The 14,446-nt window shown below is 34.4% G+C and overlaps 1 protein-coding gene across 1 annotated transcript in view; it reads left to right on the top strand.

The window, feature by feature from the left end:
* Positions 1-14,446, top strand: part of LOC103255908 (aprataxin and PNK-like factor) — a 56,650-nt gene that overhangs the window by 35,502 nt on the left and 6,702 nt on the right. The window contains exon 5 of the mRNA XM_021710205.1: positions 5,257-5,303. Coding sequence (XP_021565880.1) covers positions 5,257-5,303 — 47 coding nt within the window. The remainder of the gene's footprint in view (positions 1-5,256; positions 5,304-14,446) is intronic.

The raw sequence follows: 14,446 nt of genomic DNA, 5'->3' as shown, positions 1-14,446 counted from the left end.
AGCAGCTCATTTGACAGATGATGGAGATAAAGCATACATGTGTGCAAGTGTATGTGTCTGTGTGTTGTGAATTTAAATGACTTACATGAAATTATGTGGTAAAAACTAAGTGGTAGTACATTCTGGAGCTATTTCCCAGTGATAATCAAAGTTGCTTTTATGAAGGAGGTATGATTTGAACTTACCGGTGTAGAGTTAGAGGAATATGCTTGGCAAAAGGCTATGAACAAGTACCTAACAATAGGAACGAGCCAAAAACTACTCCCCTAGAGTAGAAATGAAAGATGGCTGCAAACAAAGGTTGGGGCTGAGATAATGAAGGCTCTTTTAAGGAGAGAAAAATTTAAGAATTTAGCATTTAAAATACATAATTTAGCACTTAAGTTGTTATGTAAACCAAATGTATCTAAGATTTCTTTCTGAGTGGGTGCTTTTGCATATGATAAAATATCTTTTCTGTTTGGACTCACTTTCTTGTTAAGTTCACATATTCTGTGAGTTGTATTTATCATCAAAATAATAAAGTCTATTTGAAAATACCCAAAACAGGAAACTTTTGAACCTGTCATAGAAGAATATTTTCCCCTTCATTTTCAAAACAGCTAGCAAAGTTTTATTGATATTAGTTCTTTTGCTTTAAATGGGAAATTTGATGTCTAAATTAAATATGGAAGAACATTGACTCAACTAGTTTCTTTTGGTCTACATTGCAGTCTTACACCTATCTTTTTATGAGAAGAACAAGTTGTTCTAGGAAAGATTGGAAGAGCCTCAAAGAAACAAGTTTCTCCTTCTAAGGCGGATGAAAGTTTGTATGTGGAACTGAAGATTTTCCCCATTTTTAAATATAAAATTGAATTTACATTTTCCTCTCTTTTTAGAATAATCGAATGCAAAACATTTTTCTTACTAATTTATTTATTCTGAAATAGCTTGTCTTTTTTTTTTTTTTTTTTTTTTTTTTAGTTGGCGTCTCACTCTGTTGCCCAGGCTGGCGTGCAAGTGGCACACACAGCCATGGCAGCCTCGACCTGCTGGGCGCAGGCCATCCTTCCGCCTCAACTTTCCAAGAAGCTGGAACTACAGGCATGCGCCACCACACTGGCTAATTTCTTGATTTATTGTAGAGATAAGGTCTCACCAAGTTACCCAGGCTGGTCTCAAACCCCTGGGCTCAGGCAATCCTCTCACTTCAGCCTCTCAAAGTGCTGGGATTACAGACTTGAGCCACCACCCGGCTGGGCTTGTCTTTTCCTAGGTAGTTTGTGAGGTTAGAGTATGTAGATGATGCATGTGAGTGTAACTTGGACCTGTTTCAAGATGACAGAGAATGAGGAACCAGCTTCTGAAACTTTCAGGTTAAACCGGTACCCCACTCCTTTCTGACACTGTCTTCCCTTTCCCTTTTAAAAACTTTGTCTTCCTTTTAACTTTTTTAGCCTCACAGCTGATGTCAGAAGTCTTTTAACTGGTATGTGGTGCATAAACTATACTTGAGTCTCTGTTAACCCCCTTGGTTCCATTTCTATACTTGTTTTAAAAGCCTGACATTTAGCCGGGCTCAGTGGTTCAGCCGGTAATCCCGCGCCTTTGGGAGGCTGAGGTGAGTGGATTGCCTGAGCCCGCGGGTTCGAGACCCGCCTGGGCAACTTGGCGAGACCTCATTTCTACCATAAATAAAAAAATTAGCTGGGCGTGGTAGCGCTTGCTTGTAGTTCCAGCTACTCGGAAGGCTGAGGCGGAAGGGTCGCCGGAGTCCAGCAGGTCGAGGCTGCGGTGGCCGGGAGCGTGCCACTGCCCTCTAGCCTGGGCGACAGAGTGAGACTCCAACTCAAAAAAAACAAAAAACAAAAAAACAAAAAAACCTGACATTTAATTACTTGAGAGTTTCTAAAGTAGCTTTGAAAAAGGGTCCAGTAGCAAACAATTAAGACCAAATTTAACTTTTCAATAATCCTGCTTAATTAGCTGTCAAGAGCAAAGTGTGAAAAGATAGGGTTGTTTAGTATCTGCAGCAAATATATTCTAAGGAAGGAGAAAAAGCCTTTAAATCTTGAACGACTATGGATAGACAGATAATGACAATAAGACAACCAGGTAGAATGTTAACACTTGAAGAATCTTGATGAGGGTGTATGGAATTTCAGTGTACTATTCTTGTCTGCTTTTAAAAATAGGTGTGAAATTTTTTAAAAATAAAAAGTTACTAAAAACAACTCACATGACTAGTAATCTTTTTCCAGCTTACAGATGAAGAATATCTTTGGTATTCATGCCCCCCCATTTTTCTGTTCCCCCTTCTCTGATGCCCAGCTTTAATTGTAGTTTAATAAAGACTGAATGTAACAAATGACCCCTGTCAGCTTGTTCAGTAGAATGATCTTCCCACAAATCATCAGTGTACTGTGTTCATTTGCAGATCTCTTCATCACATCTACGTTGTTCTGTTTATTTCTTTCCAGTTTTAATTTATTTTTCACCAAAAGGTCAAATTTGGGTTAATAACCATAAAGGCACAATGTTGTACAGAATCTTTTTTCCACTTCGCAAAACTGTTGAGTTATGACCCTAATTAACTGTGCACTTGTATTCTTGCACTGTTTAATGCTCAGATTGTAGGAAAAGTTACAAAAAAAGAGAGATTAGCAATAATGAGTGTCACTGACACCAGGCCTGGCATATAATAAGTACTATTTCTTGAACTAATAATGAATGAGTCAATGGCTTACTTATTTACTTACCATTTACCAAGCCCTTGAACTAAAAATTTATTTTGTGTTATCTCATGAATCCTCTCAACAGATTTATAGGGGTGTAAGTTCTGTCATTACTCTCTTTTACAAATGGGGAAACTGAGGCTTCAGCAGCATGCAAAAAGGTGGCTGAGTCAGGATTTGAACTGGGTCTTTCTGATTTTAGTCTCTACCTTTATACTTTCAATAATAGTATTTCTACTTTGGGCATTTTTACTTTTTTTGAGGGTCAGTTCCATAGAAAGAGAGTATTTATTTTTTTTCTTTGGGGGAATTTAACTTTAAATTTATTTTGGCTGGGAAAAGAGGATCTCTCTTTTCTTGGTGTTTGAATTAAAATTGTATTGTTCAGTATGACAGCCCCTACCAACATGTGGCATTTACATTTAAATGTAAAATACTACAACTAAATAAAATTTAACATTTAGTTTCTCAGCTTTGTTACCCACATTTCAGGTGCTCTACAGCCACATACAGTTAGTGGCTACTGTATCAAACAACTCAGATAGAGAAAATTTCCCTCATTGCAGAGTTCTGTTGGTTAGCATTATAAACATTTCAGGGTTTCAGCTGAAACTCTTGAAAGTAACACTAGTTAAAACCTATCTTAGACAATAGATTTCATGATTACCACAGTTCTAAGCAGTAATATTCTATTTTCTTGGTTTCATTCACTAATTTATATGTGTGTGTTCTCTTCTTCCTATTGCACAATAAATTATGATGAAGATAAAAAATTAACATTTCTAGAAAAATGCAACAAAATGGCAGTGTGGGAAGAAAAACATAAATATTTATAGAGCAGATGGATCTATGTGATTAGAAATTATTTGCTTTGTTCACCAGTATCACAATAGTGTCAAAGGCACAGAGGAGAAAAATACAGTATTTTTTTTAAGTATAATTTTATTATGACATACTTTAAATGCAAAGTATATACTTTTTTAAATAATAAAAAGAGCACTCAGGTACATTTTTTATAATACAGTAGTCCCACAAAGAAATTTATAAATAAAACATTTAATCACCTGATTATTACAGAAATATTTAAAAAATTCAGTCCAAAATTTTGCTTGTACCTCTGCCTTAATGAGGTCATTATCCAAGTTGGAAGGCACAGACCCTGGGCCAGAACTCACCTTGTTGGGCTCACATTGCTCATCTGTCACCCAGAGTAGGTGGAAGAGACTCAGGTCATCTCTAGTATGTATTTATGTTCTGTACTCATAGACGAGATTTGGCACTGGAGATCCACTTCCTGAAAACTTGGCCATTGTTCTCCAATGGAATAGATCTAGAAATAAGAAGTTGAATGGGAGGACATACATAAAAATTTAAATAATATAAACCCTAGGTTATATGATTCTTTAAAAAATTTTCTTATTTGCTCAGTTGAAAAGAAAAAATAAGAATAAAGTTTTTTTTTTTTCCTGAGAAAGAGAAGGTTTAAAGCTTGACTTAGTTCCTATGTCTGAAAGATATTATAAGGAGTATTTCTTATCCTCACGGAAGATGGTCTTATTTTTCAATGAAGAAAATGCTCATCTAATGTCTGTCTTGCCTCTGCCTCCAGAGTCTGTCTTTTTAAGGGCAAGAATGCATGTCTTGTTAAATATTTTATCTTCAGTGCCTGCTGAGACTCAGAATATAGTGAAACATATTCTGAATGAATAAACAACTGAACCTTTGTCATATACAAATAATTACTTCTGATACAGGCATATTGGAAAGTTGTACATCTCGGCACATATCTATCGTCAGTGTAGCCCAGCCCTGCTGTGTCAGTTCCCTAAGAGGTGAACCAATCAATTAGATCAGGATGAACCTATTGCCTTGGATTTTTGCTATTGGGACAGTTTTGCATTATCTAGAGAACGTCTTATATGTGTAGGGTACCCAAACATTTGTTTAATGAATAAAATAATAGATGGGATCATAAGTACATATAATCAAAAACAGATCTTCAACCAGTAGTTTCTGTTTGACTTCAGAATGTATTATACACATTTGTTAGTGAAATTGACCTTCCTGTGTTTTTATAACAAATGATTGGTGCTCTTTGGAGAAGAATTACTTACATGCTTTTTTCTTTCAATTTAAGAAGAGCCCTAGAAGTATTTTTGGACACTATATACACACACATACACATATTTGATATTTGTGTCATATATTTTCTATAGTTGTTTACATTATACTTTGTATGTGACATATGACATTTTAGAAATATAATATATTCTTGAAATACGATATATTTTTTCTTTCTAGGGCATTGAGTTCTTGAGGTAACAACTTTGTTTTGTTCACCATGTGATCTTTGCATCTAGAAATATGCCTGTCATGGAATAGGCACTCAGTAAATAAAAAACAAATGCTTTTCCATAATGAGCCTATTTGGCCTAATTTTATTCATAGAATAGTCGGTATTCTAGTTTAGTTTAAAGTCTTATCAATTTTTAATTATTGGAAGACTAGATCTTATTTTTGCTTTCCTTTCCTTTTTCAGGAAGAATCCCCAGCACAAGATAGAATATAAACATAGTACACATCTAGGTAAGTAATTTTACTTCAGGAAACTAAAAAAATAAATAAACCTTTAACATGATTCTCTTATTAAACTTAGATCCAGCTTCCAATTATTCGAAATTTATTTTTATTTCTGCTTCTGTGAATTTGTTGAAATGCTGATTTTAATGACTTTTCTTAGATTAAAAAACCCAGAACTGTGAACTTTGTTATATAGCAAATATTTCCCCCAGTCATTTTGTGTGTGTGTGTCTGTCTGTCTGTCTTTGTATTAATATCTGTTACAATTCTTTTGTTTGCAAGTACCTGAAAACAGAGTCTCAAATTGGCCTAAATGATCATTTACTTCTGTAACTAAAAAGTTTAGAGCTTGGACTGGATTTAGACACTATATATTGCATTGGGTCATTGATCATGTCAATAATGTCCCCAGTTTTCTTCCATCATTCTGTTTTTAGAGGGGTCATTATCATCCTAAGGCTGGCTCCTCTCCCAATGAGGGACTATATGGATCATTATTCAGCTGGGAGGATAAGGATTCAGCACTCATGTTTACATCTAAGGAGAGCTAGAGATGGAGATAGAGATTGAGAGAGAAACAAAGAAAAGGAAGAAGAAAAGATGAACGACTTTGACTCATATACTTCCTAGGAAAAAAGCCATAAAATTTTTGGTTTTTTACTGGGTTAGATCACACCTTATCAAGGATAGGAATGTGACTATGACCACTGATTAGTTTGTACCAGCCCTGAAACCAGGATAGTCACCTTTTTCATAGCCACAGCAATCACCAATGGAAACTAAAACCGTCACATCTTTAAAAGAAAAAGAGAAATGAAAAGAAACTAAAGCTTTGTGGAAGGGAGAAAGAGGGGGGATAGACACCAGAGAAGCAACCATCAAACGTCCGTCAGTGCTATTTACCTCAATCTGTTTTACCTTCTATTTCCCCTACTTCCAAAATCTAACATTTTTCTTCTTTAATAAAATCTGACTTTTTCATATAACTTATGTAATACAGAGGCCATTTCAGCATACAATATTTCTGCCCACAGAGTGAGAAAATAAAGCACATACTATAAAGGCTGTGCTCACTTGCATTTATATGTGTAAACAACTGACTTGTACTCAAAATTAAAGATGAAAATAATTTCATGTAATCTTTTTGTCTTTTTTTTGAGTCAGGGACTCACTCTGTTGCCCAGACTGCAGTGTAGTGGCATGATCACAGTTTGCCACAGCCTCAACCTCCTGGACTTGGGTAATCCTTCCTCCTCAACCCCCCATGCCAGTAACCAACACGACTGGCTAATTTTTTGATTTTTTTGTGTCAATGAGATCTTGCCATGTTGCCCAGGCTGATTTTGAATTCCTGACCTCAAGCAAGCCTCTAACTTCGCCTCCCAAATTGTTGGGATTACAGGCGTGAGCCACTGCATTTGACCTCCATCTGATATTTTTTATTGAAACACACTTTAGTGCTTTAGTATCCCAGACATAAAAATATGCCATTTATCTGAGCTAACACAGTATAGAGGTTATATGTTACATGTTATGCTTTCTTTACAGGTCTGTATCAAATGATGTAACATTTATGGTAAAGTAGCTTGCTTTCTAGCAATAATGTAATAATATCTGATTAAAACTGTATTTTTTTCCAATGCATATGACAATATATATTGTCATATGAATAGGTATTTGACACATTTGTGTACTTTACAAAAATAGAAACTATTTACCTAAAAACTATTAATATGCATCATATAGCATAGTTTAACATATCTGAATTTTCTTTGACAAGTTTTTTGAAATTATTATTGAGATATTCTCTGAATGCAGCATATAGTTTTAAGGCAACTTGTTTTGAAGGCAAATTTACTTACTTGAAAGATATTTTTAATAAAAGTATAGATATTTTTAAAGCAATAAGTTTAAGGGTGTAAGCTCAGCCTATTTTTAATGTCCTTTCAAAAGCTACTACCTAGCAATATAGTCGTAACATCTCTTCCCCCAATAAAAGCTGTAAATTGAGTATCTGGAGTATTTCAAATATTAAATGTTGAGGTATCATTATATTTCCTAATTTAGAGATATCTAACACAAAATTCGAACACACTTGTTATTCTCATATTCTGAATCCTTAAAATTTACATTGCCCCAAATCTCAATCTCATTTATATATTGATTCATTTACTCACATATCCATTTATTCATTTATTGAATGTGTTCCATGTGAGCAAAGCTATAGAGAGATAAGAACCAGCTCATGACCATGGTTATGGGAAGCATCTCTGGCTCTCCTGTGTGTAGTGAGATGCCCTAAAATCTCAGAGGAAAGGAAAGGAGAACAGTAGACTTGATATGGGAATGTTAAGAACTAGTCTTAAAGGTGGTAAGATTTCATTCACCCTTGTTTGTCTCTTAGCTTTGTGATGAATGGGTGGATGTAGGACATCCAGAGTAAAGTGAGTAATAAATCAAGAAAGGACATCAAGGAAAGAATGTTGTGGTTGGTGTTAGCAAGTGGATCAGTTTAACTGATATGGAAAGTCTAGAGTTATTGTGGATGATACTAAAAGAATGTATTGGGGCCAGACCATGGAAGCTCTCAAAGGCCAGACCAAAATCATGGCGAGCCAGTATTTTACTGAAATAAAGTGGTGATGATGAACAGTCTCACTAGAGTGGGGAAGCCTTCTGGAGATCAGTTAGGTAGTTGAATAAAGGACTAGACCTAGGGCAGCCATCATGAAAATGAAATGTTACGATTGGATACAAGAGATATTTTGAAGGAAAAATTCAGAGGATTTACCAACTGATTGGCTATGGTAAGGGGGCTGGGATGAGGTAAGGGAGATAGGCATGGTTCAGGGTTGTAGTATAAATTATGAGAAGACTGGAGATGGCATTTACACATAATAGAGATTAGGAGGATGAACATTTGGTTTTGCTTTAATTTAAACAGGTTGAATTTGAGATGAGGCTATCATAACTACCTAATGAGACAACAAAATTATTAAGATAGTACCAACATTAAAATAACTACATTAAACTCTAATACCATTTGATTTCTGATTTTTAACACCCCTAAACACTTCCATCTATACAGTTCCTCTATCATGTAACCACTTATATAGTACATTCTGTTTTTTGTAGGTTTGACTTAAACTTCTTGTATATCTAATTGGTTTAAAATTTCATTTAACTTTCCACACCTTTTCAGCTTATAACCGGATATTGAATGCAAAAGTAGCCAGTCCCAGAAAAATTTTATTTTTGACTTTCTTGTCTACCTTACCTGTTGACAGCATTTGAAAAAAATTGTCATCAGTGTTTTATTATCTGATTATTGGAGTCATTCTTTCAGACCTCTATTATATGATTGGCACCATTCATGGCTAAAAATTTTAAATGCTCAACTGCTAGCTTTCATATTTTTCTGTTTCTATAATTGTATACACACACGTGCTTGTATATACTTTTTTTCAAATATGAAACCAAAAGATTTAGAAGGAAGTTATTAAGGAGGGTTAGTGAAACTTAAATGAGATTCTATAGCCTGATGTTTAGTATGGAGAAAGCTGAGAGAAATGGCATATGAGAAAACTTGGCACAATGTTTTTTTTTTAAAAAGAGATTGACTTCATATATAGTAAAGTAGGTCAGAAGTATACAAGCTGCTTTCCCAAGCTAAAATATGAATAATCACTAGTTGGTTGGTGCATTTTTAAAAAGTATTCTTTAGTAGTAAAATGAAACATTATTAAAAGTATTTGTTCTTATAGATGCAGCAAATTTTTATCTTTAAGGATATTAGGCCATTTCATTACCTAATGAAAATCAACATCTTAATTAGTCCTAAAATTTACTGGAAAAGAAAGGAAAATAAAATCTGAAGAATTATCAGTGTTACACTGTTAATTTGCTATGAAGCATCTGTCACCTTATATCTAATACTAGAAAGCTATTGGGGAAAATCAGTAATTTGAAAAGATCTTTTCTTCCTGGAAAATCAGCATTTTTTCTAGCATGCATCTGACACAGTATACTCTTTAGTACCTTACAGACTTAGTTGTTAGGATAACAATTGATAGTGAAATTTTAAATTACAAATGAAATACTAGATTAAAAAATTAGAATTGCCATACTCATATTTTAAGTTTCTCTGCATATGTAGAAAAGTCAGAAATTACCCATACATTAGTGCCAGATAGTTAATAACATGTTGTTTTTAACATGTTAAAGAGTTTGTTATTTTTTCTAAAGGTTATTTTTCTACCATAATGATAGTTTAGTGTTACCCATCAGTTTTTACAAATAAATGCAGCTTATTTCTCTAGTACCGTCTTCAGGTAGTCAAACTGTCAATCCCTGTCCACGTTTTATTTTACTTCACTGATATGTAGAATGAAGATTCCTGCTATGGCCTTAAAAGTAGCATTTTGGAATTGGAAAGAATTTTTGAAATCATTTAATAATTTGATTCATAGTTTAAAAAATTCCATTATATTAAGTGATTCATAGTTAAAAAATAAGTTCCATTAGGTTAAGTGATTAGTTTATTGTCGTGGACTCATTTATGACACGATAGTAGGACTATTACCTTACAGTCTAGCCCTCTTTATCTTAAGCCATGCTTTTTTTGAAGATTCCTTTTGTTGAGGGAGTAAGATGGACAACCAAATAAGAACAGGAGTAACATTATCAAGAAACCTACAAGCATTCTAGGTAAAAATAGAGAATAAACTTATTTCATTAAAGCTTTTCTTGATTTAGAAGAGTTAACCCAAATAAAGAACAGAGAGGCTTTCAAAAAGAAATTTATTTGGAAGTAGAGTATTGCCATGAGAATATGTGTGTCATAGTAAACTATATGAGTATTTAGGAGGTAAAATAAAACAAACGTTATTAAAGAAAAAAGTGAGGAGGATTATGCTATTGTTTTAAAATGATTATTCTTGGTATAAAAATTAATAACAAGGATGACACCAGTTTGAGGTTGGACAGGCAGTTGTTGGGCAGATATCTTTGTAGAGTATTTTTTGTGTAAGGTTGTGATGACTTTTATGTAAGGTTGTGGTTTTTATACAGTCTTTTTGTTATTAGGCACAGAAGTGTGAGAACCCTTTCTTAATAGCCTTCCCTGGTGCTATTTGTCAGAATTTTGTGTTTTTTTCCCAACAGTAGTGACTTCATTTTGCTTTGGACAACTTTTAGATATCTACCTTTTGATCAAAATCTTTTTTGAAAGTATTATAGATGAGCTCTCTTTGTGTCAGGATGTGCCTGTTCTAGTTGTTGATCTTATGGTCTTAGGTTGATAGTGGAGGTGATTGGTGACTAGGAGTCAGTATTAAAATCCTTTCAGCCACATTTGTGTAATAAGGGAGGTTTGAAGGGACTGCCTTTCAGGCTAAGTTTATTTGGATTCTATTATTAAGTTTAACATATTATAACTTTAAGATTTTAAATTATATGAAACATTTATTTATGTGTTTATCTCATTTATATTTACCTGATTTATTTCTTAATAGTTACCGAGATTATTTATGAAAACTGAGGTCTTAGACAAAGTTAGTCATTATTTTAAGATACTTTTTTGTTAACCATTTTTATAGCTCATGATTATTAGGTGTCTAATTAAGAACCTTAAAGTTAAATGTATGGGTATTTTATCAATAACTCAGAAGATATAGTTGTTTTTATTAAACCAATAATACCACATTCGTCTTATTTATTTAAAAATTACACAGATTGTTTTGCTTTAGGCTGAGTTTAAAGTTTTATAATCTTTGTGTTAAATACTGATACTTTAAAACATATAGCAGAGACATATAAAAAACTGTTTGGCAAACCCAAGCAAAATAATATGGTGATGATTTTGAAGATATTTTTGTTTTATCGGTAATTTTACAATTAGCTTATTTATTGAAGATTTATTTAAGTAATGTGAGCAAATTATGTATTTGATATTTGTTATGAGCACTCATTTACTAAATGAAATTTTACAGAGATTTTTAAATGTACAGTTTTATCTTGTAAGATTTTATCTCGTAAACACAATATATCACATAATATATGTACATATGTATAAACATTTCAACATACACACACATATATAAAGATCTTACAGCTTTTATTTTAGAATTTTGGTCATGAGATAGTAATATAAACTTATCAATTTATAAAAGACAGTTGACTCTAAATTATATTTTTTGCAAAATTAGGACCTGTTTACATGACTAACCTATTTGCCCTGAAAGGTAATTAAATAGCGTCTGTGGTTCAAAATTTTGGGTACAGTAATTTTTTTTTCTCTTTTAATTTTCTTATTTTAAAGATGTGAGGTACAATTCAAGGTTAGGTATACAAATGTTCATTACAGCCAGGCTCCGTGGCTCAGCCTGTAATCCCGCGCTTTGGGAGGCCGAGGTGAGTGGATTGCCTGAGTCCGCGGGCTCGAGACCTGCCTGGGCAACTTGGCGAGACCTCATCTCTACAATAAATAAAAAAAAATTGACCAGGTGTGGTAGTGTGTGCCTGTAGTTCCAGGTACTTGGAAGGCTGAGGCGGAAGGATCGCCGGAGCCCAGCAGGTCGAGGCTGTGGTGGCCGGGAGCGGCCACTGCACTCCAGTCTGGGCAACAGAGTGAGACCCCAACTCAAAAAAAAAAAAAAAGTTCATTATGCAGGTTCCCTTGTTGATGAGGTGTGTCCTCCCTTCTCCAGGCTCCACTACTGCCAATCCTACTTCCCCATCCCCTTCCCAGCAGTTTCCCACCACTGCCAATCATTCTCTTATAGTATTGCGATAATTGTTCAAGGTCTGCTTAAAAGTAATTTTCATGGCAGTATAACTTTTAATAATCCTTTGTTTGTTTTAAATGACTTTAGGGTTAAATTTTTAATATTTACATTTCAGCCATGACTGGTTGAATTGTATAAGAAAAACAAATCTTTAAGTAACCTTTTTTAGTAACAAATTTATCTTTTGTTTTTCATTCTGGTTTCTTTGACTAGCAAATATGGGTGGGGAAGAATTTTAGCAGGGTTATCTTTTTTGACTCTTTTTTTTATTGTTTTCTGTATGGCAGAAAAAGCAAAATTTTTATGTTGGACAGAGATACCTTATATTATTGCTCTGAACTCAAAGTTTGACCTGTTTTTATCTGAGAGCCTAAGTTACATAAACCTTTATTTAGTTTTTTTAGATTATTAAATTTTTTCTGTAAATATTTATTTATTTATAGTTTATTATTATTATTGTTTTGTTTTAAAGTTGTGGGATACAACTTAGGTTAGGTGTACAAATGTTCATTATGCAGGTACCCTTGTCCTTGTTGATGAAGTATGCCCCTCTCTCCCCTGGCAGTTTTCCTCAACTGCCAATTCCACCCCCACGCCCCCTCCAGCAATTTGCCGCTACAGTCAATCCCTTTCTTACAGTACTATGATAATTGATCAAGATCCACTTATGAGTGTGAACATATAGTACTCTTTTCTTTGTTTCTGCGATAGATCACTAAGTATGATAGACTCTAAAGCCATCCAAATTGCTGCAAAGTTCATGTTTGTCCTTCTTTATGACTGCATAATATTCCATTGTGTATATATATACCACATTTTTAAAATCCAGTCCAGTTTTGATGGGCAGCATGGTTGGTTCCATGTTTTTGTTATTGTGAGTAGAGCTATAATAAACATGCGTGTGCAGGTATCTTTATGGTAGAACGACTTGAGTTCCTCCAGGTATATTCCCAATAAGGGAATTGCTGATCATACGGAAGGTTAATTTCTAGTTCTTTGAGAAATGGTCACACTGTCTTCCAAAGAGGTTGCACTAGTTTGCATTCCCACCAGAAGTGTAGACGCATTTCTTTTTCTCCACATCCTCGCCAGCATCTCTTGTTGTTTGTTTTATTAATAATGACCATTCTTACTGGTGTTAGGTGGTATCTCAATGTGGTTTTGATTTGCGTTTCTCTGATTAGTGAGGCTGAGCACTTTTTCATGTGTCTGTTGGCTGCCCATATATTTTCTTTTGAGAAGTGCCTATTCATGTCTTTTGCTCACTTTTTAATGGGACTGTTTGTTTTTTTCCTTTCAGCGCATTTGAGTTTGTTGTAGATCCTAGATCTTTTGCTTTGAAGAAGCTTGTCAGTTTAATGAGGTCCCACTTGTCTTTCTTGTCTCTTATGGTATGGGCACTTGGGGTTTTGATCAGGAATTGGTTGCCAGTTCCAATTTCCATAAGATTTTTATAGTTTGAGGTTTTACTTTTAGTTCTTTGATACATTTAGAGTTAATCTTTGTGTATGGTGATAGGTAGGGGTTTCAATCTTCTGCATGTGATCAACCAGTTTTCCCAGCACCATTTACTGAATAGGTTCTCCTCTCCCCAGTGGACGTTGTTGGAGGCTTTGTCAAAGATCAATTGGTTGAGAAATTGAGGCTTTGCATCTGGAATCTCTTAACCTGTTCCATTTGTCTGTATGCCTGTTCTTGTGCCAATACCAGGCTTCTTTGATTATTGTAGCCTTATAGTAAACTTTGAAGTCTAGAAGTGTGATACCTCCTGCTTTGTTTCTTTTGCTAAGGATTGTTTTGGCTATTGGTGGTCGTTTATGTTTCCATATGAGTTTCTGTATTGTCATTTCCAGGCCTGAGAAGAATGATGTTGGTAATTTGATGGGTATTGTGTTGAATCTGTAGATTGTCTTTGGTAGGATAGACATCTTAACAATGTTGATTCTTCCTAACCATGAGCATGGAATATTTTTCCATTTGTTTATGTCTTCTTGGATTTCTTTGAGCAGTGTTTTGTAGTTCTCATTGTAGAGGTCTTTTACTTCTCTGGTTAGGAAGATGCTGAGGTATTTCATTTTTTTGTGTGGCTACTGTGAATGGGATTATGCTTGTTATTTGGTTCTCTGCCTACTTGTTGTTGGTGTATAAGAATGCAACTGTCTTTTCCACATTTATTTTGTACCCTGAGACTGTGCCAAAATCCTTTATCAGTGCAAGTAGGTTTTTGACAGATTCTTTTGGATTTTCAAGATATAAAATCATATCGTCAACAAAGAGGGATAACTTAACTTCTTCTTTTCCTATTTGGATACCCCTGATTTCCTTCTCTTGTCTAATTGCTTTAGCTAGGACTTCCAACACAAT

This window comes from Carlito syrichta, unplaced genomic scaffold, assembly GCF_000164805.1.
Source record: "Carlito syrichta isolate Samal-C Ts95f unplaced genomic scaffold, Tarsius_syrichta-2.0.1 Scaffold76131, whole genome shotgun sequence".
Taxonomy (NCBI): Eukaryota; Metazoa; Chordata; class Mammalia; order Primates; family Tarsiidae; genus Carlito; species Carlito syrichta.
This window is presented reverse-complemented; position numbering and strand designations above follow the sequence as displayed.